General features: G+C 39.0%; 2 protein-coding genes across 2 annotated transcripts in view; one reads left to right on the top strand and one right to left on the bottom strand.

The window, feature by feature from the left end:
- The window catches only part of LOC123246891, a 220,504-nt gene that overhangs the window by 176,715 nt on the left and 20,339 nt on the right, over positions 1-23,450 (bottom strand). The gene's annotated exons all lie outside the window — the stretch shown is intronic.
- LOC123244743 (zinc finger protein 665-like) lies at positions 1,785-16,521 on the top strand. The gene is made up of 5 exons (XM_044673312.1): positions 1,785-1,951; positions 2,353-2,444; positions 5,810-5,936; positions 7,955-8,050; positions 13,069-16,521. The coding sequence occupies exons 2-5, from the start codon at positions 2,394-2,396 to the stop codon at positions 15,990-15,992; spliced, it is 3,198 nt and encodes a 1,065-aa protein (XP_044529247.1). The 5' UTR covers positions 1,785-1,951; positions 2,353-2,393; the 3' UTR covers positions 15,993-16,521.

Genomic DNA, 23,450 nt, shown 5'->3' with positions numbered 1-23,450 from the left:
CAGCTCTGTTCATATCACCCTGTGCTTAATAACCTGCCCTTTTTAGTCTTCTCACATTCTGCACTCCAGTGATAATGACTGACCTCCATGCCTGGGATCCTCTTCCTCTTCATATTTATCTACCTCTTAGTGTCCCTGACTTCCTCCAAGTCCCAGCTAACATCCCACTTTATACAGGAAGCATTTCCCAATCTCCATTTCCAGTTTCTCCTGAATTTGTATATATTTATTTGCAGGTTTTCTCCCCTGTTAGGGTATGAGCTTCTTGAAGGCAAGAACTGTCTTTTCCCTTGGTATCTGCAGTACCTAACATATAGTAGGCCCTGACTAAATATTTATTGTTTGACTAAGAAATGCTTATTAATTGCTTGGTTGATTTGAGTAGATGTGTGGCACATAAGGTAATGAAAGTGAATATTAGTGTTTTGATGTGTGTGTAAATTTTTATATATGTGAAATTTCAAGTGGATAAATGTGTGTGTACATAGTTATGTACATTGTGTTAAGGCATATTCTTATGTGCTGGGATCTTGAGCCTGCCTCAGGCTAGTGCATCTTCCATTCTCTGGAGTTTTTCAGCTATTCTCTCTGTGATCAATTCCTGCTTCCTTCCCCCACTTCTTACTCATTTCCCCTCTACTACTTCTGTGAGACTCTAGTGCCAGAGTAAGAATGTGTGTATAGTGATTTGGTGACCATTCAGTCCACGACTGTCTTCTCTGCTTTCTTGAGAGGCAATGCTTTCCTGCCTCTGGGGATGTTTCTGCTTGGTGAGCCCAGTCCTATTGAGTCTGGTAGATTCTGCCTTTCTCCTTTGTCCCTCAGAAGGCCTCTGCCTCTTCTGATTGTAGACTCCAGCCTGCTTTGAGGAAGTTCAGCCAGATGTTTTTGTTCCCCTTTCACTTTGTTTTCTAAGGTCATCACTGGTATGAGCAGGAAAGGCAAAAAATACATAATTTAAAGGGATGTGGCTCTGGTCACTAGTCCCTCCTCCATTAGCCTTGATGGTAAAGTGTGGGACAGGAGAGGAGGGTCATTTTGGAAAAAATGGGCTTTTTAGTCAAGAAAATGAGACCTAAAAGTTGTTCTGAATGTCTTATAAAGGAAGGGTTTGAGTAAAAATTTGTATTTTAAAGTAAAGTTTACTTGTTAATTTAAAAAGAAACTAAAGTTAAGTTTTGCTTTCTTTAGTTTGATAAATAAAAATAATATCTTTTATGATTAAATGTTTCATTAAATGATCATCTTGGAAAATTCCCTGGAGTATACAACCTGAAAAAAATGTATGTGTGTGCACACAAGTGTGATGATAACTTGCTTTGACCAAAACATTCCTCACCAAATGCCCATAGCCTCTTAGGAGTTGCTGACTATTTTATTAGTCCATGGGATCTTGGTTCTCCTTCTGTGGGTGCAATGTATAGAGTATTTTTTTTCCTTCAATGTTTCTTGAAAGAATGAAATTCATCATCAGTTTTTTTGCATGTCAAGGGCTTTGGATTTCTCCAAAGGGGCTGAGTTACTTATGTGATTGTGGTTTCAGACCTCTTTTGCTGTCTCCATCATCTCTGGTACAAGTAGCCCTGGGTAGTGTCCTCACAGTCTCAGCTGGCAATACCAGGAGCCCAGCTGGCAGTGGGGATCTGAGCCCCAGAGTGAAATCCTCAGATAAAGTGATTTTGCTTTTGAGTCCCCAGGTCTCCGCTTTACTGAAAGGGGAAGGCAGTGAATGATGCTCCAAGGAGAAGACACTTGCCTTGACTCCTTTCCCTGGAGTTCCCAGGCAGTGGCTGATGCGAAGGAAGAGGTCCTGAAAGGTCCTGCAATTCCTGGTCATCCTGGCTGGACCAAGAGTCCTTGAGTGAAGTCATGTTGGAAAAATAGCATGGAGGTCTTGACTGTGGAGGATTTGGCCTGAGTACTTGGGAACAGAGGTGAAGATTTCCAAAGGGTGAGCAGAGAGAAGGGAATCTTCCCTGTGTGGGGCACAGGAAAGCAGCTCTTTCAGGAAAGTTTTTGTGAATACAGATCATTAGGGTAGAGATGGTCAATTATAGCAGCTGACTCCGTCTCTTCTGTCCCTTGCCCTCCTCCCTGCTACTCCTCTAGAATTCCCTGGCAGGTTTCTTCCAAAGGATTGAAAGCCCATGTGAAGGGGAATGGAACAGGTAGTCCACTTAGGTAAAAGACAGCCTTTTTTTAGCAGTAATAGACAGTTGTGCAAGATGGGTTGAAAAGTGGATGGAGGGGTGATCTTGGGTGCAGCACTTATAATGCAGAAGGGCTGGGGGTTTTGTCAGAGGGACACAGGCAGAGCTGGTTGCCTTCCTTCATAATTTTTTTCTCCTCTAGCTCAGCCTTCTTAAGACTTTACCCTTCCCCAAGACAGCAGGATGGAGGATAAGGAGGGAAGGACTTCTGGGTTCCTCATATCCACATTTCAGGTGAGTTGAAGTTCTTCCCCTAACCCCTTCCCTCTTATCTCCCTAATCCTTTCTTTCCTTCAGTTCAACTTGTATTTATTAGGTGCTTCCTGTGTGCCAGGCCTGGGGGACACAAAGGTAAGAGAGAAGCCACCTCTTCCCACAAAGGTCATCCTTTCTTTTAGTGGATACATACATATAAACAGGTAAGCAAAAGCTTTAAGAAAGAGACAGTGACAGGAGACAGAAGGAGAATATAGGAGAGGCAGGGAGGAAGAGACAGAAGCTGCCCTCCTTGGCTTGGGTGCCTCACATGACTTCACAGTTTGGAGGTTTGTATTCCCTCTGCAGCCCCACTTTTTAGGAAGGCCAGTTGACAAGCAGAAGAATGTCCAGAAGATGCTTTTAGGATGGAAAAGGGACTTGAGTTCTTGTCAAAGGAAAATCCATTATTCAATCAATTTAGGATACTTGGGTTAGAGAAGATTTATTTAAGGGGAACATGAGAACTTGGTGAATGTAATTATTGGATATTCTTGAGGAAGAGACAATAGATTGGTTCTGCTTGGCCCCAGTGGGCACAACTAAGAGTGTTGAGTGGACATTGGAAGAGGTTGCTCTGTAGTTATGTGTAAGACTTAAATTAATATCCAGCAACTCCAAGTATTAATTTTGTAAAGTTTATTAATAATCACTTGAAATAGAAGGAATAAAAAGGAAATAGAAGTAGAAAAAAACGGAATTATGTAACAAAATTAAGACCACGTGACTAAGTTCTCCTTGCCTGATTTAAAAACCAGCTCCACCAAAACCAAGATGGGAAGATAAGAGGAGAGCGAGAGGCGGGCTACACCAAAATTTATATCCTTCCTACATCAGTACCTAACTTGAGAAAGAGAGTGGGTTGCTAAGGAGTTGTAGTTTTAGGGTACAGATCTTAATTACACATATGCGAATACAGGACAGGCTTCCTGAAAGTGAGAGCTGTTAGAAAGTAGAATGGATGCCTCAGCAGATGATGAGTTCCTCCTTCTGGAGGGCTGAGCGATTACTCGTCAGGGGTGCAGGGTCATGAGCCCTATGTCTGAATTGGACCACATACCTCTTGGGTCCCTTCCATCCTGGCCCTCTAATTATTCACAGGTTCACTTCCTAACATAAAAATAAGCATTAGAGGGAAAAACAGATTTATAGACAACACGCTCTGAGACCTAATTAAATCAGGTCTTCTTTCCTGTCAGTCTTTATGGATGAAACAAGAATGAGGATAAATAGTGACATGGTAAGCCTTTGTCTGGAGATCTGGGACAATCTCTTTTTGCCCTCAGTTACATTAAAGCTATATTTCTCACATACGTCATAAAGAAAGATAAAAGACCCTAAAAAATACATTAGGAAGGCACTGATGAGGCCAGGTATAGATTGGTAGGGGAAGGGGAAGAGGATTGTTGGAGACTGCCCAGTTCTGACAGCACTGAAAAATTGATTTCCAAATTCCATTTAAGAGCATTTTCTAGCTACTTAGAAAAGATGATGAGGTGTTATTACTTCTAAAAATAATTCCATCAAAAAAGGTTAATTGTTATTCTCTGAGTTTTCTTTCTTATCTCTATAAAATCTTCATGAGAAAAACCCCTAGATATAATGGGGACATCCTTGATGAAAGCAGGAGGAAGGCGCCAACAGTATTTTGCCGAAGGTTTTCTACTAGATACCACCACTCCACAGAAATCAGAAATTTAAATGAAAGGGGCATCTAACATAAGGCCCCACTAGTTTAACTTACTGACTATAAAAAGTATTTGATTCACTGAATAAAATCCACTATTCAGAAATCTATAATAGTGTATATTCCAGATCACCAAGAAGCAAAAAAGATGCTGCCGCAAGACAGTTATGGGCAAACTTTTTAAAGAGGGGCCAAAGGAAAGGAAATGCTCATCTGTCAGTCTGTTTCTAAGGCAACTCTTTCGAGGTTTCATTGTATTCGTCAGATTAGGAATAATGTCACCTGGCCAGATAGAACATTTCAGGGGGCTGCATCTGGCCCACGGGCTGTAGTTTGCCCATCACTTCCCCAAGAGAAAGCCAAATACTATTAGTGTTTAGAAATGTTACAGAGAACTCTAAGCTTGTTATAGCCTTTGTGGGGATATTGCCTCCTGAATGAGTTGATCACTAATGGAGAGGGATTGCTGTATAGGACCTAAAGAAAAATTACTGTTTGGACTGTGATTGCTAATCTTAGTATTGCATATCTAATTGTCAAATAGAAGCTGATTCTCTTGTATTGTTTGGAGCTTTAGGAGTAAAGGGCATTCATCTAGAGTCAGGGGAAAAATGCTGGAAATCACTCTTGACTAGAGAAGTGCTCATTAAACAACTATTAGTTATCACCTCACACTTATTAGATTGACTGATATAACAGAAAAGGAAAATGATAAATGTTGGAGGGGATGTGGGAAAATTGAGACACTAATACACTGTTGGTAATGTTGATTTCTGATCCAACCATTCTAGAGGGCAAATAGGGGCAATGCTCAAAGGATTCTAAAACTCAGTATCTTTACTAGATCTTTTCCCCAAAGAGATCCCCCAAAAGAGAAAAGGATCTATTTGTACAAAAATATTTCTAGAGGCTCTTTTTCTGGTAGCAAAGAATTGGAAATCGAAGGGTTGTCCACCAATTGGGGAAATGACTAAACAAGTTGTATGTGATAGTGATGGAATAATATTGTGCTATAAGAAATGATAAGCAGGATGATTTCAGAAAAATCTGGAAAGACTTATATGAACTGATGTGAAATGAGGTGAGTAGAAAAGAAGAATGCTATACACAGTAACAGCAATTTTTTTTTACTAACAGCTATTAATTACCCAGTTATTATTAGCAATGCAATAATCCCAGACAGCCTCAGAGACTCATGATGAGCAATGCCACCTGCCTCCTGAGAAAGAACTAACGAAGTCTAAAACTTACTATAGTTCACTTGTGACTTTTTTTTCTTCCTTTTTCTGGTTTGAGATCTCTTCCACAAAATGACTGATATGGAAAAATATTCTATATGATTGCATATATAAAATCTATACTGGTTCTATTACTGTCTGAAGGAGGGGAAAGGATGGGAGGTAGTGAGGGAGATGGTGGGAAGGGGGAAGAAAATGTGGAACTCAAAACTTAAATAAAATGAATGTTTTTTTAAAAAAGAGCAAAGAGCATGGTTTTCTGGGGTTTTCCTTTTGGAGAGTCTTGTCAGCATGAACATGAGTAATCAAATCTATCTGTGTTCAAACTGGGTCTAATATCAAGTGAGGCTCACCCCAAGTCGAAAAGCAATGAATTTGGAGAAGTGGTCCCTGGCTAAGCAGGAATGTGTTTGATTCAGGAATTGGTGACGTTCAGGGACGTGACTGTGGATTTCACCCAGGAGGAGTGGCGACATTTGGAGCCTGCCCAGAGGGCCCTGTACAGGGATGTGATGTTGGAGAACTATGAGAACCTGGTCTCTGTGGGTAAGCACAGCTCTCCCTGTGAGAAACACAGAACTGAGTTTTGGCTTATGGGGCAGGAAACTCAAGACTGCCTCTTATTGTGGAAGAATTTCAGATCCTTCATGGCCAATAAACAGAATGCCTCTGGAATGTACTCTCCATTTAATTCTCTATTTAACATTCAAAGCCCTGCACAGTATGGCTCCTGCCTGCCTTTCCAGGCTTCTCACACCTCATTTCAATTTGCATCCTCCAGAATCTGGACGGAATGGCTGGCTCACAGTACACTCTACTTCCTGCTCCCATGATTACTCGGGTATCCCCTCCACGAGGACTTTTCTGGTCCTCACAGCCAGTTGTGCCCCCTCCCTCAAATGACCTCATATTTCTTTTCTCTCCTTGTTTTCACTTTTATGTGTCTGAGTTGTTCCTTGAGTTGAATGCCAGCTTTATGTGGGCGTTGATTATTGCATCTGTCTTCACGTGCCCAGTGTCTGGTACGGTAGGTGCTTGACGAATGATGAAGATACACGGAAAGGGCTCCCTGTCATAGCACAGAGTCGATCAAATGAAGTAATTTTCCTTCTGAGCCTAATTTAGGGCTTGACCCACACTCAGATCTGTGCTGTGACATTCCCCACCCGTGCTGCAGATGGAAGTCTGTCTGTGCCCTCACCGTCCTTCAGGGCTCTTCCCGGCATTCTCTCCAGAGTTTTCACTGGGTCCATCCCACATGCTGGGCCGCCTTCTTTTTCTCGTGACACATACTGTGGCATTACTACAGAGGAGCTCTTGGGCAATCCACCTGTCTTGCTTCAGCTTCACCTTCACCACCAGCTCGTCTTCTCTTCCTAGTCAGCAAACATGTCCGAAGCCCCTCTACGTATCAGCACCATTCTGCTGAGAATTGGACACGCGAAGAGAGGCAAAAGCAATCCCTGCTCTCAGGGAGCTCAGCCAAATAGGAGAATCAACCCACACATTGCTCTGTACAGACAAGATAAAGGCAGAATCAATAGGAGATAATCCACAGAGGAAAAGTCTTAGAATTAAGGGGGATTGGGATTGGCTTTCAGTGGTAGTTGGGGCTTTAGCAGTGACCTGAAGGAAGCCAGACAGGTGAAGAAAGTAAGAAGTCCAGGTGTGGGGACAGCCACTGAAAATGTTTTCTTCAAGGAACCGCAAGGAAACCAATGTCAGACCTGCCCACCGTGATCTTGTTCTCATTTTTTGTCCTCTGTGTCCTAAGCTGTTTCTCCCATAATGCAATCCTGGGAGAATGTTGGCGCCCAAGCAATGCCAGGGGAAGCTTGGGATCCTTGAAAGAGTTGGGCAGTTTCCTAAAGGCAGTCCAGCCCACCCACTTTCCATATCTGCCTTCCAGTGGTGTTCACCTCTGGCATTGAGACCCACCAGAAAGTCCAGACTGAAGTGATACTCTCTGGGGACGGAGAGATCCTTTGGGGGATAACATTTTCTTGATTGCATCAAATCAGGCTTCTGAGCTTTCTGAAAGGGATTTGGAAGCACTCTAAAGAGAATCTGGGGGGGGGCAGCTGGGTAGCTCAGTGGATTGAGAGTCAGGCCTAGAGACGGGAGGTCCCAGGTTCAAATCTGACCTCAGACACTTCCCAGCTGTGTGACCCTGGGCAAGTCACTTGACCCCCATGGCCCACCCTTATCACTCTTCCACCTATGAGTCAATACACAGAAGTTAAGGGTTTTAAAAAAAAAAAAGAGAGAGAGAGAATTTGGCTTTATCATCCAAGTGGAAAAAGGACATCTGTTGCCTAGATTGCAAGATGCCTTTGGATGGCAGCCTGTGTAGCTTGTCACCCAGTAGGCATCTCTGGGAGAGACAGTGTAGGTGGGCAGAAGATCAGATCTAGGATTGGGACCCCAGCCCCTTGGGAAGACAGAACAAAGAACTTCAGGCCACCCGTTGGCCACCCTGATACCCTTGCTTCGCCTTGAGGAGAATTAAATAAATGCTCATTGCTTTCCATCCCCTTCATTCTCATTTCTGTCCCTATGTTCAGGGATTCCCGTTTCCAGACTGGATGTGACCTCCCTGTTGGAGAGACAAGAAGCAGTTTGGAGTCCCAAGGGTGAAGGCCTCAGAGGCTCTTGTCTAGGTGAGTAATGATGGGGGTCATCGATTGCTCGTGTTTTGTATCACAGTATTGTGTGTGCCGTTCATAGGGCTCCCATTGGAGGACAGCTTGCCTGTTTCTCCACAGCTTACCAGCATTATGTTTTGTAAGTCTTTTTAGTTTAAGGGTCTCAATATTGGGTCTCAGACATATTTTCATTTGCTTTTTTTACAAATTTGGAGACTTAAAAGGTTTTTCCTCAGAGCCTTTTCCTAATTTGTGCTCCTTTTTAAAAAATTCTTGCTATCTTTTTTTATTTTTATTGATACTGTTTGCTCTTATGTCACCTTTTTAAAAAAATTTAGATTTAAAATTTTATTTTTTGTCTAGAAACACAAGTAACATATTCAGATGCCATTAGGAACAGAAAAAGAAGGGTATTCTAACAAATTCAATTCATTCCTTGGCCATGTTTGAAATACACATTTCTCATCCCTTGTTATATAGAATAAAAATTAACAAGAAAAAAAGGGGGAAATTAATTAATTTTTAAATAAATTGATAAAAAATAAATTAACCCATCACTTGAGTCTGACTACACATTCAGTAATATTTATGCTCATAGTCCCCTTGCCTTTACGGATAAATAAGGGATGTATATTTTCTCATCTCATCCTCTGGGCCAAGCTTGTCCCATTAGTTGTTTATTGGGGGTTTAATTGAATGCTATTATCTTTATTTGCTTCTCTATGTTGTATACCCAATTGTATCAAATTGTTGGGATTTTTTTTTTTGTACCAAATAGTTTTGATCATTACTACTTTATAATATCAAACTAGTGTAAAGGGTAAAATTATGGTTGGACTGAATATTCAAGAGTTTGGGGAATTAAGTACTTAATTCCAAATGAAAGACTCAAGTCAGAATGACTTTTATGGTAGTTTATTTACAAGTAGAAAGAGTGAAAGTAAGGGAAATGAGAGAGAGAGAGAGAGAGAGAGAGAGAGAGAGAGAGAGAGAGAGAGAGAGATAATCGCTCTGGCCTGGTCCAAACCAGGCAGGGCTTCAGAGGCCCCAGCAAAGGAGGGGCCCAGAGGTAAATTAAACAAGAAGTCTAGCCATGAGTCCTTCCCCAAGCGAGGAGGCCTTTCCAGAGGCTAGTGCCTCCAGAACACCAAGGAAACAGAGTCAGCCTTTTCACTCACCCACATGGCAGTCTAAAGGGAAGCAATCTGAGGTCTCAAGCCTGAGCTCTTCTGAGGCGAAGTTTATAAAGGGGAAAAACCTCCTCATAGGAAGTTACCACCATATAAAAAGACGGTTCTTTGCATCACTTCCTGTGTCTTCTTTCCACTTAAACGGGGACCAATGGCAGCTTTAACTTTGCTTCGGACTGCCCAAGTCAGTTGTTTTTGATTTGTCACTCACTAGCACACATGGGTTATTGGCTTCCCTCCCTGCACTTAATGATTAAGTGGAGATGTATACATTCCTGGTGGCTAAAATCTAAGAAATAATAGGGGAGAGTTAATCCTGTCTTCACACTAGTAAATATATAGTTATTTCCTTCCCACTTTTTTTTGTTATTCCCTTTAAGAGTCTTAACCTTTTGTTCTTCTAGATACAATTCTATCATTTATTTTTGGGTCTATAATGATTTCCTTTTGTGGTTTGATTGGTACGGCACTGAATACGAAAATTTGTTTAGGTAGTACTACTGTCCTTTTTTTTCCTATCAGCACTGTCCAAACATGAGTGATTAACTCAAATTATTTCTCTATTTTTATTTCTCTAAAGAATGTTTTGTAATTGTGTTCAAATAATTTCTATATATGTCTTTGTGGGTAGATTCCCAAATATTCATCATTTCCCTGGTTATATTGTATGTAATTTCTCTAAATATACAAAATATATGATTTATTTTATATTCTGCTATTTTACTGAAGTTATTGTTTCAGTAGTTTTCTTTTAGTTGAATCTTTAGACATCTCTAAATAGATTGAAATAGCTGGAAAAGTCAGTAATTTTTGTTTCCTCTTTGCCTATATTCTCTTGATTTCATTTTCTTATCTTATTGCTATACCAAGTGTTTCTAGTAATAAATAGTAGCAGTGATACTGAAATTCCTTCCTTTACCTCTGGTCTTCATACATAGGTCTCTAGTGTTTCTCTATTATGTATTATGCTGGTTTTGTGTGTGTGTGTGTGTGTGTGTGTGTGTGTGTTTTTTTCTTTTTGATAGATGCTATTTACCATATTAAGGAAAGTTCATTTAATCCTGTACTTTTTAGTGTTTTTAATGAAATGGGTGTTATATTTTGCCAGTAGTCTTTTTTGGCATCTGTTGTCATAATCATGACTTAAAAATTGTTTTTGTTATTAATTTGGTCAGTAAGTTGGTGGTTTTCTTAAAATATTGAACCTGTTTGTCATTCCTGGCATAAATTCCACCTAGTCATAGTTTATGCATTTTTAAAATTAAAATAATTAATTAGAAGTACTTTCCCATGGTTACCTGATTCATGTTCTTTCCCTCCCCTCTTACTCCCCCCTCCCAAAGTTGACAAGCAATTCCATTGGGTTATACACATGTCATTGTTCAAAACCCATTTCAATACTATTAATATTTGCAATAGAATGATCTTTTAAAGTCCAAATCCCCAATCATAACCCTATTGAACCACGTGATTGATTATATGTTTTTCTTCTGCATTTTTGCTCCCACAGTTCTTTCTCTGAATTGTCTTGGATCATTGCATTGCTGCTAGTAGAGAAGTCAGTTACATTCAATTGTGCTACAGTGTATCAGTCTCTGTGTACAATGTTCTTCTGGTTCTGCTCCTTTCACTCTGCATCAATTCCTGGAGGTCTTTCCAGTTCACATGGAATTCCTCCAGTTCATTATTCCTTTCAGCACAATAGTATTCCATCACCAACAGATACCACAATCTGTTCAACAATTTCCCAATTGAAGGACATCCCCTCATTTTCCAATATTTTGCCACCACAAAGAGTACAGCTATAAGTATTTTTGTACAAGTCTTTTTCCTTATTATCTCTTTGGGGTACAAACCCAACAGTGGTATGGCTGGATCTGAGGGCAGGCAGTCTTTTAAAATCCTTTGGGCATAGTTCCAAATTGCCTTCCAGAGTGGTTGAACCAATTCACAACTCCACCAGCAGTGTATTAGTGTCCCAATTTTGCCATATCCTCTCATCCCCTCCAACATTTATTATTTTCCTTTACTGTCATATTACTCAACCTGCTAGGTGTGAGGTGGTATTTCAGAGTTGTTTTGATTTGCATTTCTCTAATCAGGAGGGATTTAGAACACTTTTTTCATGTGCTTATTGATAGTTTTGATTTCTTTATCTGAAAACTGCCTATTCACAACCTTTGCCCATTTATCAATTGGGAATGACTTGATTTTTTTGTACAATTGATTTAGTTCTTTATAAATTTGAGAAATTAGACCTTTGTCAGAGGTTTTTGTTATGAAGATTTTTTTCCCAATTTGTTGCTTCCCGTCTAATTTTGGTTTCATTGATTTTGTTTGTACAAAACCTTTTTAATTTAATGTAATCAAAATTATTCATTTTACATTTTGTAATGTTCTCTATCTCCTGCTTGATCTTAAATTCTTTCCTATAGATTCGACAGGCACACTATTCTATGTTTACCTAATTTACTTATAATATCCCTCTTTAAGTCATTTACCTATTCTGAATTTATCTTGGTGTAGGGTGTGAGATGTTGATCTAAACCTAATCTCTCCATACTGTTTTCCCAATTTTCCCAGCAGTTTTTGTCAAATTGTGGGTTTTTGTCTCAAAAGCTGGGATCTTTGGGTTTATTGTATACTATCTTGCTGAGGTCATTTACCCCAAATCTATTTCATTGAGTTACCCTTCTGTCTCTTAGCTAGTACCATATTGTGTTGATGACCGCTGCTTTATAGTACAGTTTAAGATCTGGTACTGCTAGGCCTCCATTCTTCACTTTTTTTTTTTCATTAGTTCCCAAGAATACTTGATCTTTCCAAATGAACTCTGTTATAATTTTTTCTAATTCTATAAAAAAGTTTCTTGGTGGTTTGATAGGTATGGCACTGAATAAGTAAAATAATTTGGGTAGGATTGTCATTTTTATTATATTAGCTTGTCCTACCCAATGCACTTTTTAATATGTTGCTGTAGTGCCTTTGCTAATATTTAACATTTTTGTGTCAGTATTCATTAGGGTCACTTGACTATAATATGTTCTTTCTATCTTCTTGGTTTAAATATCAAAAGAATACTGGTGTCATACAAGAGTATTTTCACATAAAGTTCTCATGCTGGAACCAGAAACTACTTGAATATTTGATAGAACTATGAGTTTGTAATTATAGATTGGCAATCAATAAATTCTGTATTTAATCTGCTTTTTAATTCTTCAAGGTTTTTGGTAATTAAAAATATTTTTTTCCTGAAATATATTGTTTAGATTCTTTTGATTTTTTCCCCCAATTTCTGGAAATTGTAGTTAGTCTTTTTTAAAAAGTTTATTTATTTAATTAATTGATTTAGGGTATTTTCCCATGGTTACATGACATGTTCTTTCCCTCCTCTTCTCCAAACCCCTCCCATAGCCAACAAGCAATTCTAATGGGTTTTACATGTGTTATTGATCAAGACCTATGGAAATTCTAGTAATTCTTAAGATTTCCTTAATTGTTTATGGTCTTTCCAATCTGCTAATTTTCACTCTTCCTGTATAGTTTTCCACTCGTTAGTTCTACAAAAGATAATTTGATTTTCCATTAAATGTGTTTTTGTTGACATCTGTAATTGCTTTGAATGCACTGGAATGTAACTCATTCCTAAGGAGCTAGATGCTATATTGCTGTCTTTTTTTCTTTTTGGCTCTAGTTACAACAAATTGCCCTTGTACTTTCTGGTTATAATTGAGCAATGTGTTCCTAATGGGAAGATAGAAACTAGAACTTGCTTTAAAGAAGGCACCTTGCCCTCAGTACAGGAATCAGTGGCTAGTGATTTTTTATTTTTATTTTTTTCAGATTCCCTTAGTAACAAGATCAAATTTAAAACAAAGAACTCAAGTCTGACAAAGAGCATTTTCATAGAAGCATCATCCAAGAAAAATCTGCTAAAGGGCAAGGCCTGGCATTGCAAGATGAACGAAATTAGGGAATATGAAATCAATTTAGAAAAACTGAAGTGCAACCCGGATGGACAGTCCAGAAAAATAATAGTCATTCCTAGAGCAACTTTTAATAAAGGAAGTGAACTTCAGAGTAATACATTTGGGAGAAGATTTAGCTTCGGATCAGTCTTTGTTACACTTTGGAGAGGAACGATGGGGAAAAGTCTCCGTAAATATAAGACACTTGCAAAGGGTATCAAGGATTTTCCTGTCCTAATTACTTGTAATACATTCTCTTTAGGGAAGAATTTTTCTAAATATACCAAATGCAAGAAGACCTTCAGGTACCACTCAGACCTAATTAAATTTTATAGAACATATGCTGGAGAGAAGCGATATGAACATCGTAAATGTGGCTTTGGCCAAAGGTCATATTTTATTGGCCATCAGAATAGAGATAAGCATGGATGTAAGCAATATGGGAAACCCTTCAGCTATATAGGAAGCCTGATTAAACACAAAAGAATTCATATTAGAGAGAAATCTTTTGAATGTAATGAATTTGGAAAAACCTTCAGTAAGAAGGGACTTATTTCTCATCAGGGAATTCATATTAGAGAGAAACCCTTTGAATGTAACATATGTGGTAAAGCTTTCAGTGAGTGCAGGCACCTTGATAGACATCAGAGGATTCATGCTAGAGAGAAACGTTTTGAATGTAATGAGTGTGGAAAAGCTTTCAGTGAGAGTAGATACTTTATTGTCCATAAGAGAATCCATACTGGAGAGAAATTATTTGAATGTAATGACTGTGGGAAAGCTTTCAATATTAAGGAACGCCTTTATAGACATCAGAGAGTTCACACTGGAGAGAAACCTTTTGAATGTAATGAATGTAGAAAAAGTTTCAATAGGAGGGAAAGCCTTATTAATCATCAGAAAACTCATACTAAAGAGAAATTCTTCACATGTAATGAGTGTGGGAAAACCTTCAGAGACAGTCAAATACTCAAAAATCATCAGGACATTCATACTGGAGAGAAATCCTTTGAATGTAATGAATGTGGGAAAACCTTCAGTGAAAGGGGACGCCTTAATAGACATCAGAGAATTCATACTGGAGAGAAACCCTTTGAATGTAATGAATGTGGGAAGGCCTTCAGTGAGAGTGGACACTTTATTATCCATCAGAGAATTCATACTGGAGAGAAACCATTTGAATGTAATGAATGCGGGAAAGCCTTCAGTGAGAGGGGAAGCCTTAATAGACATCAGAGAATTCATACTGGAGAGAAACCTTTTGAATGTAATGAATGTGGAAAAGGCTTCAATCGGAGGGAAAACCTTATTAGTCATCAAAGAACTCATACTAGAGAGAAACCTTTTGCTTGTACTGAGTGTGGGAAAACCTTCAGCCAGAGGGGGAACCTCACTACCCATCAGAGAACTCATACTGGAGAGAAACCTTTTGCATGTAATAAATGTGGGCAAGCCTGTAGTCAGAGGGCAAGTCTCATTTATCATCATAGGAGTCATACTGGAGAAAAGCCCTTTGACTGTAATGAATGTGGAAAGGCCTTCAGTGAGAGAGGAAACCTCATTACACATCAGAGAACTCATACTGGCGAGAAACCCTTTGAATGTAATGAATGTGGGAAAGACTTTAGCAGGAGGGAAAATCTCATTAGTCATCAGAGAACTCACACTGGAGAGAAACCTTTTGAATGTAATGAATGCGGGAAAGCTTTTAGACAAAAGGGAAGCCTTATTACCCATCAGAGGATTCATACTGGAGAGAAGCCCTTTAAATGTAGTGAATGTGGGAAAGCCTTTAGTGTGAGGGGAAATCTTATTGCACATCAGAGAACTCATACTGGAGAAAAACCCTTTACATGTAATGAATGTGGGAAAGCCTTTAGTGGGAGAGGGTACTTTATTACCCACCAGAGAACTCATACTGGAGAGAAACCCTTTCCATGTAATGAATGTGGGAAAGCTTTCAGTGAGAGAGGAAGCCTCACTAGACATCAAAGAATTCATACAGGAGAGAAAACTTTTACATGTAGTGAGTGTGGGAAAGCCTTTAACCAAAGGGCCAGCCTTATTACCCATCATAGAATTCATACTGGAGAGAAACCTTTTTCATGTAATGATTGTGGGAAAGCCTTCAGGCGGAGGAGAAACCTTATTACACATCAGAGAAGTCATACTGGAGATAAACCCTTTGTTTGTAGTGAATGTGGGAAAGCCTTCAGTGAGAGGGGACACTTTATTACCCATCAGAGAACTCATACTGGAGAGAAACCTTTTGAATGTAATGACTGTGGAAAAGCTTTCAGTGAGAAGGGAAGCCTTAAAAGACATCATAGAACTCATACTGGAGAGAAACCATTTGCATGTAAAGAATGTGGGAAAGCCTTCAGTGGGAGGGCAAACCTTATTAGGCATGAGAGAACTCACACTGGAGAGAAACCCTTCACATGTAATGATTGTGGAAAGGCTTTCAGTGGGAGGGCGAACCTTGTTAGACATCAGAGAAGTCATACTGGAGAAAGACCCTTTGCGTGTAATGAATGTGGGATAGCTTTCAGCAGGAAGGCAAACCTTATGTCTCATCAGAGAATTCACACTATTGAACAACCCTTGGAACATAAAGAACATGGGAAAGCTTTCATTAATAGAGAAGTAATAAAAAATTGCCGGAAAATTAAAGCTAATCAGAAACCTTTTGCATGTAATGAATGTAGTAAAGACTTCAGAGAGAGAAAGCATCTTATTATCCATCAAAGAATTCATAGTGGAGTGAAGCATTTTGATTATAATAAATACAAAGAATAGTTTTTAGTGGTTCAGCATCAGCAGGAGATCTCCAGTGAAGTATTGCAGGAGTCTGTTCTTGACTCAGTGTCACAATATTTATATCCATGACTGGGAGAAAGGCTTAGATAGTCTATTTATACTTGCAGGTGATACAAAGTGGAAATGGAGAGCAAACACACTAGAACAATATTGACAGGCTAGAATACCAGGATAAATCTAATAAAGTAAAATTCAGTCAGGATAAATATAAGTCTTATACTAGAGTGCAAAATTAAAATTCACAAATACAGGATGGAGAGGCATGGTTAGATAGCAATTCTAAAAAATATCTTGGAGTTTGGTGACCTACAAGCTCAACAGGCAACAGTATATAAACTGATTTAGAGCAAAGTAAGCAGGACCAATAATATTCACAACATTGTAAATAAATTAAAACAAAACAGCCAAAGCTGAATCCTGTTTAGTTTTAGTGACTCAGTTTGACCCAAGAGATATGTACTACATTTTCAGAAGTGGAAGGAGGGACCAGCAATGTGTAACATTGCATATACTTTTTTAATATATAGATTAATTATATGGAACTGATTTCTCCTATCTTCTGTTGAAAGATGTGGCTTTCTGTGGGTAGAGGTTAGCAATGCATCTGAGGATGATTATGATATGAAAACAAAATAGATTAATTGATATATTAAATTTTCTTTAAAAATGAGCTCAACAAACAGGTTATTCTAGGCCAGTGATGGTGAACCAATGGCACTTGTGCCAAAAAGGGCATGCAGAGCTGACTCTAGACATTCCTGCAATCACCTGCCAGTTTGTTACTAGAAAGTCAGATGGCCTGGGATGGAGCTGTTCCCCTCCCCACTCTCCATGTGCCCAAGGACATTTCTCATCACCTGCCCCTTTGCTCAGCAGCCCAATGGGAGCACTTCCCCCTGTTTGGGTTAAGGGGTTGGACGGGGGCAAAGGGGGTCACATACTGTGAAAGGGTGCTGTGCAGACAGTAGCCTGTAGAATCTGTAGCGAAGATGATCCCCAAGGTGGGGTTTGAGGGGAGCATAGCTTACAGCTAGGCACATAGCTGGAGGGGAGCTGAGCCCTGGGGCCACTCTCCCCCTCTCCACATGTACCTCAAATCTCCTAACCCTCATCCCAGCAGCCCAGTGGAGGTTTCCTCCTTCCCCTGTCTGGGGTAAGTGGGGGTCCAGGCTTGGCTCTCAGTCTGGGATGGGTAGAGTGGGGGTGGAGCTCGATACTGTCTAACGCCATTACTATTCTAGGCTATGGGTTTCCAATCTAGGGTATACACACCCCTAGAAAATAGGGGAAAACTTGTGAAGGTTTTAGGGGGGGATTTATTCTATTGGTATTCAAGAAAGGTTAGTTTAAAAAATCTATACATCTATATCTATATTGTGGATTATAGAGAGACTGATAAGAAGGCCAGAGAAGGATGGAAGAGTGAAGGTCTGGAGGGGCAGCAAGCTGTAGGTAAAGAGCCAGGTTAAAAGACAGGAGGTCCTGGGTTCAAATGTGGCCAGAAATGCTTCTTAGCTGTGTGATCCCAGGCAAGTAACTTAAGCTGCCTAGCTTTTACTGCTCTTCTGCCTTGGAACCAATACCCTGTATTGATTTTAAGACAGAAGGTAAGGATTTAAAAAAAAAATTTAAAAAGCAAGGGCTTTAATAGTACAGTGATGTCAAAGTTAAATAGAAACTGATCCTTGTGGGCTGCATATTCACATAGAAAGCAACAAAATAAATTATTAATGCTGTATTGTATTTTTATTTATTTTGTCAAACATTTTCCCATTGCATTTCAAACTGTTTCGGCCAGCACTTGGGGGAGTTTTGCTGCTTCAGGCAGTTTGGGGGCCAGCAGCATGTTTGACACCTCTCTTCTAATACATTTGAAAAGAGACATTTGAAGGAATAATTCTTTCTGACTAGAACCAAATGAATGCTGTTTGGACATAAAGCTCTTTGAACTAGGAAAAATCAGTGACAAAATACCAGTAAAAGATGAATTGATCACAGCAATGACCAAATTGTTTTCTAAAGAAATTCCAAAATGTTTGGTATTACTTTGGGGAAGCATATCCCATTCTTACTAAGTGCATGTCCACTGTTTTCCTTCTCTTTAAAAAAAATATGTCTGAATCAGGATTTTTAGTCTTGTTCTTAATCAAATCCAAAGAAAGAAATAAACCAGAAGCTTTCTAATCTTAATTTTGACATATGAACATTACTTTAAAAAACTACACCAAGGATGAAATTATTGGTTAGAATGAAAAAAATCCAGGGCCTCACTAATTTAGCTCTTTTCTGATAAACAATTAAGATTTTAAACATTTTAAAATACAATTTATGTATTGTGAAAAAATAATTTCAATTTTAAATATTATACACATGTTAATGGTGGACCCTAGAATTTCTTTCCCTATTAAATAGACGGTACAGGAAAGTTTGCTGGAAGCTAAAGTGTATGGAGACTGAAAAAATATTGGAAATCTGTGCTAGATTGAACTTGTTTTTTTTTATTGTGTTTCTTGACCACTATATCAGAGAAATAGGTTTTACCTAGGTTTCAGCAAAGTTTGATGCAATTCTTAGGGAAAAGAGAGATATGCACTAGAAATTATTCCCACCAGATGAATTCAAAATTGGTTGGCCCCAAAGTAATCAATGATTCAGTACCAAATTGGAAGGCCTTCAGTGGAATTTTCCAGGGATTTGCTGTTTTAATATTTTAGATTTAGACATCAATGCTATGCTTATCGAGTTTGTGAGTGACAATTCTGGGAAGGTTAGTCAACATGATGGATGGTAACCAGGATCCAGTGAGGTCTAGAAAAGTGAGAACACCGAAAATGTAAAAGGATGAAATTTATTAGGAATAAATTCAGAATAAGAAGAAAAACTTCAAAAATCTAAGGTGAAGGAATCATGAGAGTACTTTTGGAAAGATATACAATGTTTGGTTATATGTAAACTCTTTATGGATATTAACTTGATAGGTAAACCAAAAAATTCTGATGAACTCTTGGAGCACATTAAAGGAGGTAAGATCTTTTGTTCAGATACTACATGGAAGGATGTTGATGAGCTGAATCTCCTGCAGAAGGCAACCGATGATTACAGAGAATCTCAGGTTGATGCCTTATGAGGTTCGGTTCTTGACTCCAGGAATATTAAGCATGGGTAAGGGAAGACTCAGAGAGAACATGATAGCTGACTTCAAGTCTGTTATGTGGGATAAGTCTTAATTCAGAAGGCATGCCTTATGAAATACTGGAGAGCTCCTTGATGAGAAGAATTTAGTGAATATAGGAAGGCTTTCAGTCAACATAAGAAAACCAAAGCTACTAATAATTTGTTTGGAGAGATTTAAGAAAAATGATATTCTTCCTTTATGTTCCTCTCTCCTCTGACATACCAGAAAAAGAATGGATGTACTAAACACTTTGCCAAGTGATGGGGATATAAATACAAAAGTGAGACAGTTGCTGCGCTCCTGGGGTTTGTATTCTAATAGGATAAGACCATGCATGTAGGGGAGTGGTAGCCAAGATAGGGAGTTCTTGGTCTTAGGAGTCAAAGGGATATAGACTTGATCCTCTGGGTAGTTGATTGGCCTTTTCAGAATCAACCTTTCTCTTGATTTGATTTTTAAGCTTAAAGCAAGAAGTGGAAACTAGGTATGGGTATGTAAGGAAGACAGATGATCAGGGTGTTTGTCTGGATTGTCTGTAAAGTGTGGTCTTCTCTGGAGTAGGCAAGAGAGAGTGGTCTAGATGAACTTGCATTCATCAGTTCAGAAAAATTCGCCTCAGAGTGGTAGTTCCCAAGACAAGGTTTTTGGCAGTTCAGTCTGAAGGGGCTGCTTTTTCAGGTCAAATGGACAAGGGCATCAGCAAGGCACATGGCCAGCCACAGCTAACTGTGATATAAAATTTAGAGGCAGCAGAATTACAGTTAGGGTTATGTACAGTAAGTGGGCTTAATTCAGGTCTTTATTTTGGACAAAAGTACTGAAATATTTGTCTAGTTGAGGGAAAATCAACCCATATGTTCTAAAATTTCCCTTTTTTATTCTAAATTTAATAATAAATAATGCAAGTTGTTGGATACCGGTTTCTAATCCATTCTGCTATCCTCTTTAATTTAGGAGTGAGTTCATCCCATTTACACCCAGTTATAATTGCTAATGGTAGTTATTTCCTTATTCTCTTCTACTTTTTGTTCTCTTTCTTGAAGTGTTTCAATTATAGTGAATCATGAAGCTATTAAAGTTGTATTCAAAAATTGATTCCAGAGCAAAATATTCATGGACCAGACTTATGGATATATTTCTACTATTTCACATGATTGATTTCTGAATCCTTAAATTGGACAGGTCTTAAATTTTCTGGAACTTAAAAGGCTATTTAATTTCTATCTTTTTAAAGGCTATGTTAATTTCTATAGCTTCTTTGTTATGTCAAAGACATACATTTAGCATCTGGATAGCTTGGTGCCAGTGTTCTGGAGGAAGAAGGTTTGATAACTGAGCCTCTTCCAGGACACCCTGCTTTTGCTACCCATTCCTTTATCTTGCAATTGGTTGTCAATGTTATGTTAATGCTTCTGTTGTTTCACTTGTTTGATTGACATCCACAAACCCCCTATCCTTGAAATCTATAATAAGTGAGGCTTGCTCAATCCCCTCTCTGATGCCTGAGCTAAAGTTTTCTCCCTGTGTTCCATGTTTCTGTTTCGTCTATGCCTCACTTTCTCTAGTTCTAATCTTAACCCATTGCTTTCCCAGCTTTCAGTTTCCCTCCTCAGGTGATTAAACCCACACGAACATTGTGTGTAGGGGCTGGTCCTCTACATTTGTCACCTCCCTAAGAATCTGTGTTGTTTTTCTGCACCTATGGTTGTATGTGTAATCTTTCCTCCTTTAACCAGTTCAGATCAGAGTCATATTCAAGTGTCACCTCCTCTCCCTGACTCTCCCACTGTCCCCTTCATTTCATAAATTCTCGTGCACCTCATTTATATGTAATAATTTCCCCAATCCTTTCTTTCCCTTCCCACCTTCCCAGTTCATTCCACTTCTCCACTCTTCCATTCTTCTTTTGAGATCATCTAAACATATAAAAAAACAAAAAAACATTTATAGGTTCTCTGTTCAGTTAGATTCTAAGATCCCTGATGATGATAAAATCCTGAGGGGTTATTTATGTCATCTCCCCATATAAGAATTTAAACAATTTAACCTTGTTTAATCCTTTATGATGTATCAGTTTTGTTTATCTCTATATAATTCTCTTGAGGCCTATGAGTAAACACATTCCTCCTTTTACATAAATTTGCAGGATGCAAATTCAACTCCTCAGCAGGCAGGCAACAAGACCCTGCAGTGGCCTGGACTTCAGCTCTACTGGGTCTGTGCAGCCTTGTTCCAAGGGTCCACTCCAAGCACTGAAGCTGCTCTAGCTGGGGGAGGGGAAAGGGGCAAGCACTATAGGGTCAGGAGACCACCAAGGGAAGGGGAGGTCTAAGGAATGGTCCACCTATGGTAAGTCATAATGTGTGATATGTAGCTCTGGCCTTTTTGTCAGGAATACTTGAAAGTCCTTTATTAAATATCCATTTTTTCTCATACATGATTATACTCAGTTTTGATGGATAAGCCATTATTCTCGGTTGTGAGCTGAGGTCCTTTGCTATCTGAAATATATTCCAAGCTCTCTGTTTCATATTAGAGATGGTTGCTAAATCTTGTATTATGCTGACTAGCTCTGCATTACTTGAATTCTTGGCTGCTTGCACTATTTTTTCTGTGACTTTGGAGCTCTGGATTTGGGCTATGTTTTTTAAATTTTATTTTTATTATCATGCAAAACACTTCCATATTGGTCATTGCAATAAGAGCACACTTATACAAAACCAAAATCCCCAAATAACACTGTAAATACACTGATGTTAAAGAGAGTATGCTTTGACCTGCATCCATCTGTTGAAGACAGATAATTCTTTCTCTGGAAGTGGTAGCACTACCCATCATAAATCTAGGAGGATGGTCCCAGATCATTGTATTGTTGAGGACTATGATATTTCTGGGAATTGTTATTTTGGTGTTTCTTTTAAGGTGTGACTGATGCATTCTTTTCAGTTTTTTTTACCCTTTGGTTCTACTTTTTTTTTTTTTTTTTTTTTTTTTTTTTATTTTAAACCCTTAACTTCTGTGTATTGACTTATAGGTGGAAGAGTGGTAAGGGCAGGCAATGGGGGTCAAGTGACTTGCCCAGGGTCACACAGCTGGGAAGTGTCTGAGGCCAGATTTGAACCTAGGACCTGCCGTCTCTAGGCCTGGCTCTCAATCCACTGAGCTACCCAGCTGCCCCCTACTTTTTTTGTTTTTTAAACCCTTACCTTCCATCTTGGAGTCAATACTGTGTATTGGCTCCAAGGCAGAAGAGTGGTAAGGGCAGGCAATGGGGGTCAAGTGACTTGCCCAGGGTCACACAGCTAGGACGTGTCTGAGGTCAGATTTGAACCCAGGACCTCCCGTCTCTAGGCCTGGCTCTCAATCCACTGAGCTACCCAGCTGCCCCTGTCTCTTTTTTTCATAGCTCTCATTTTGCTTTTTTTTTTTTTAAATTCCAAAAAAATATTTATTTATTTATTACTAATTACATGTTATAACAAATTTCTACACAAGTTTCCCTTAGTTATATTATCGAACTTATCTGTCTCCTTCCCTTCCCTGCCCCCTCCCAGTGCTGGTAAGCAATTCAATCTGGGTTACATATGTATTATCATGTAAAACGTTTCTATATTTTTCATTTTTTAAAGTGAGTAACCTTATAAAACCAAAACCTCAAAATATAAACCCAAATAAACAATTGAAAAACTGTATACTGTCATCTGTATTTTGACTCCAACAGTTCTTTCTCTGGAGGTGGATAGCATTCTTTGTCATAAGTCCCTCAGAATTGTCCTGGATCATTGTATTGCCAATATGGCTAAGTCTATCACAGTTGATCATTACATAATATTGCTGTTATTGTGTACATTGTTTTTCTGGTTCTGCTTATTTCACTTTGCATTAAGTTCATGTAGGTCTTGTAAGAGGGGAAAATAGATATTTAAGGTATGGTCGCCAGGAATCTGATTAGCAAATTTAAAATAGACCCAAGTCAGGGTGGCTTTTATGGAAGTTTATTTACAATTAGGAAGGTTGAAGGTAGGGAAATTGAGAGAGAGAAACTCTGGCCCAGACCAGAGGTCTGGACTGGATGAGAATTTAGAGGCCCCAGCAAAGGAGCACAGAAGTTAATTAAACAAGGCTTCTAGCCACAAGGCCTCTTACAATTAGAGAGACAAGAGAGGCCTCCTTGAGGGTAGAGCCTCCAGAAACGCCAAAGGAGGAGAGAGAGAGTCAGCCTACTGAAGTGACAATTCAAAGGGGAAGCCGCCTGAGGTCTC

This window comes from Gracilinanus agilis, chromosome 4 (genome assembly GCF_016433145.1).
Source record: "Gracilinanus agilis isolate LMUSP501 chromosome 4, AgileGrace, whole genome shotgun sequence".
Lineage (NCBI taxonomy): Eukaryota > Metazoa > Chordata > Mammalia > Didelphimorphia > Didelphidae > Gracilinanus > Gracilinanus agilis.
Note: the sequence above shows the minus strand (reverse complement) of the source record. Positions and strands in the feature narration are given on the sequence as shown.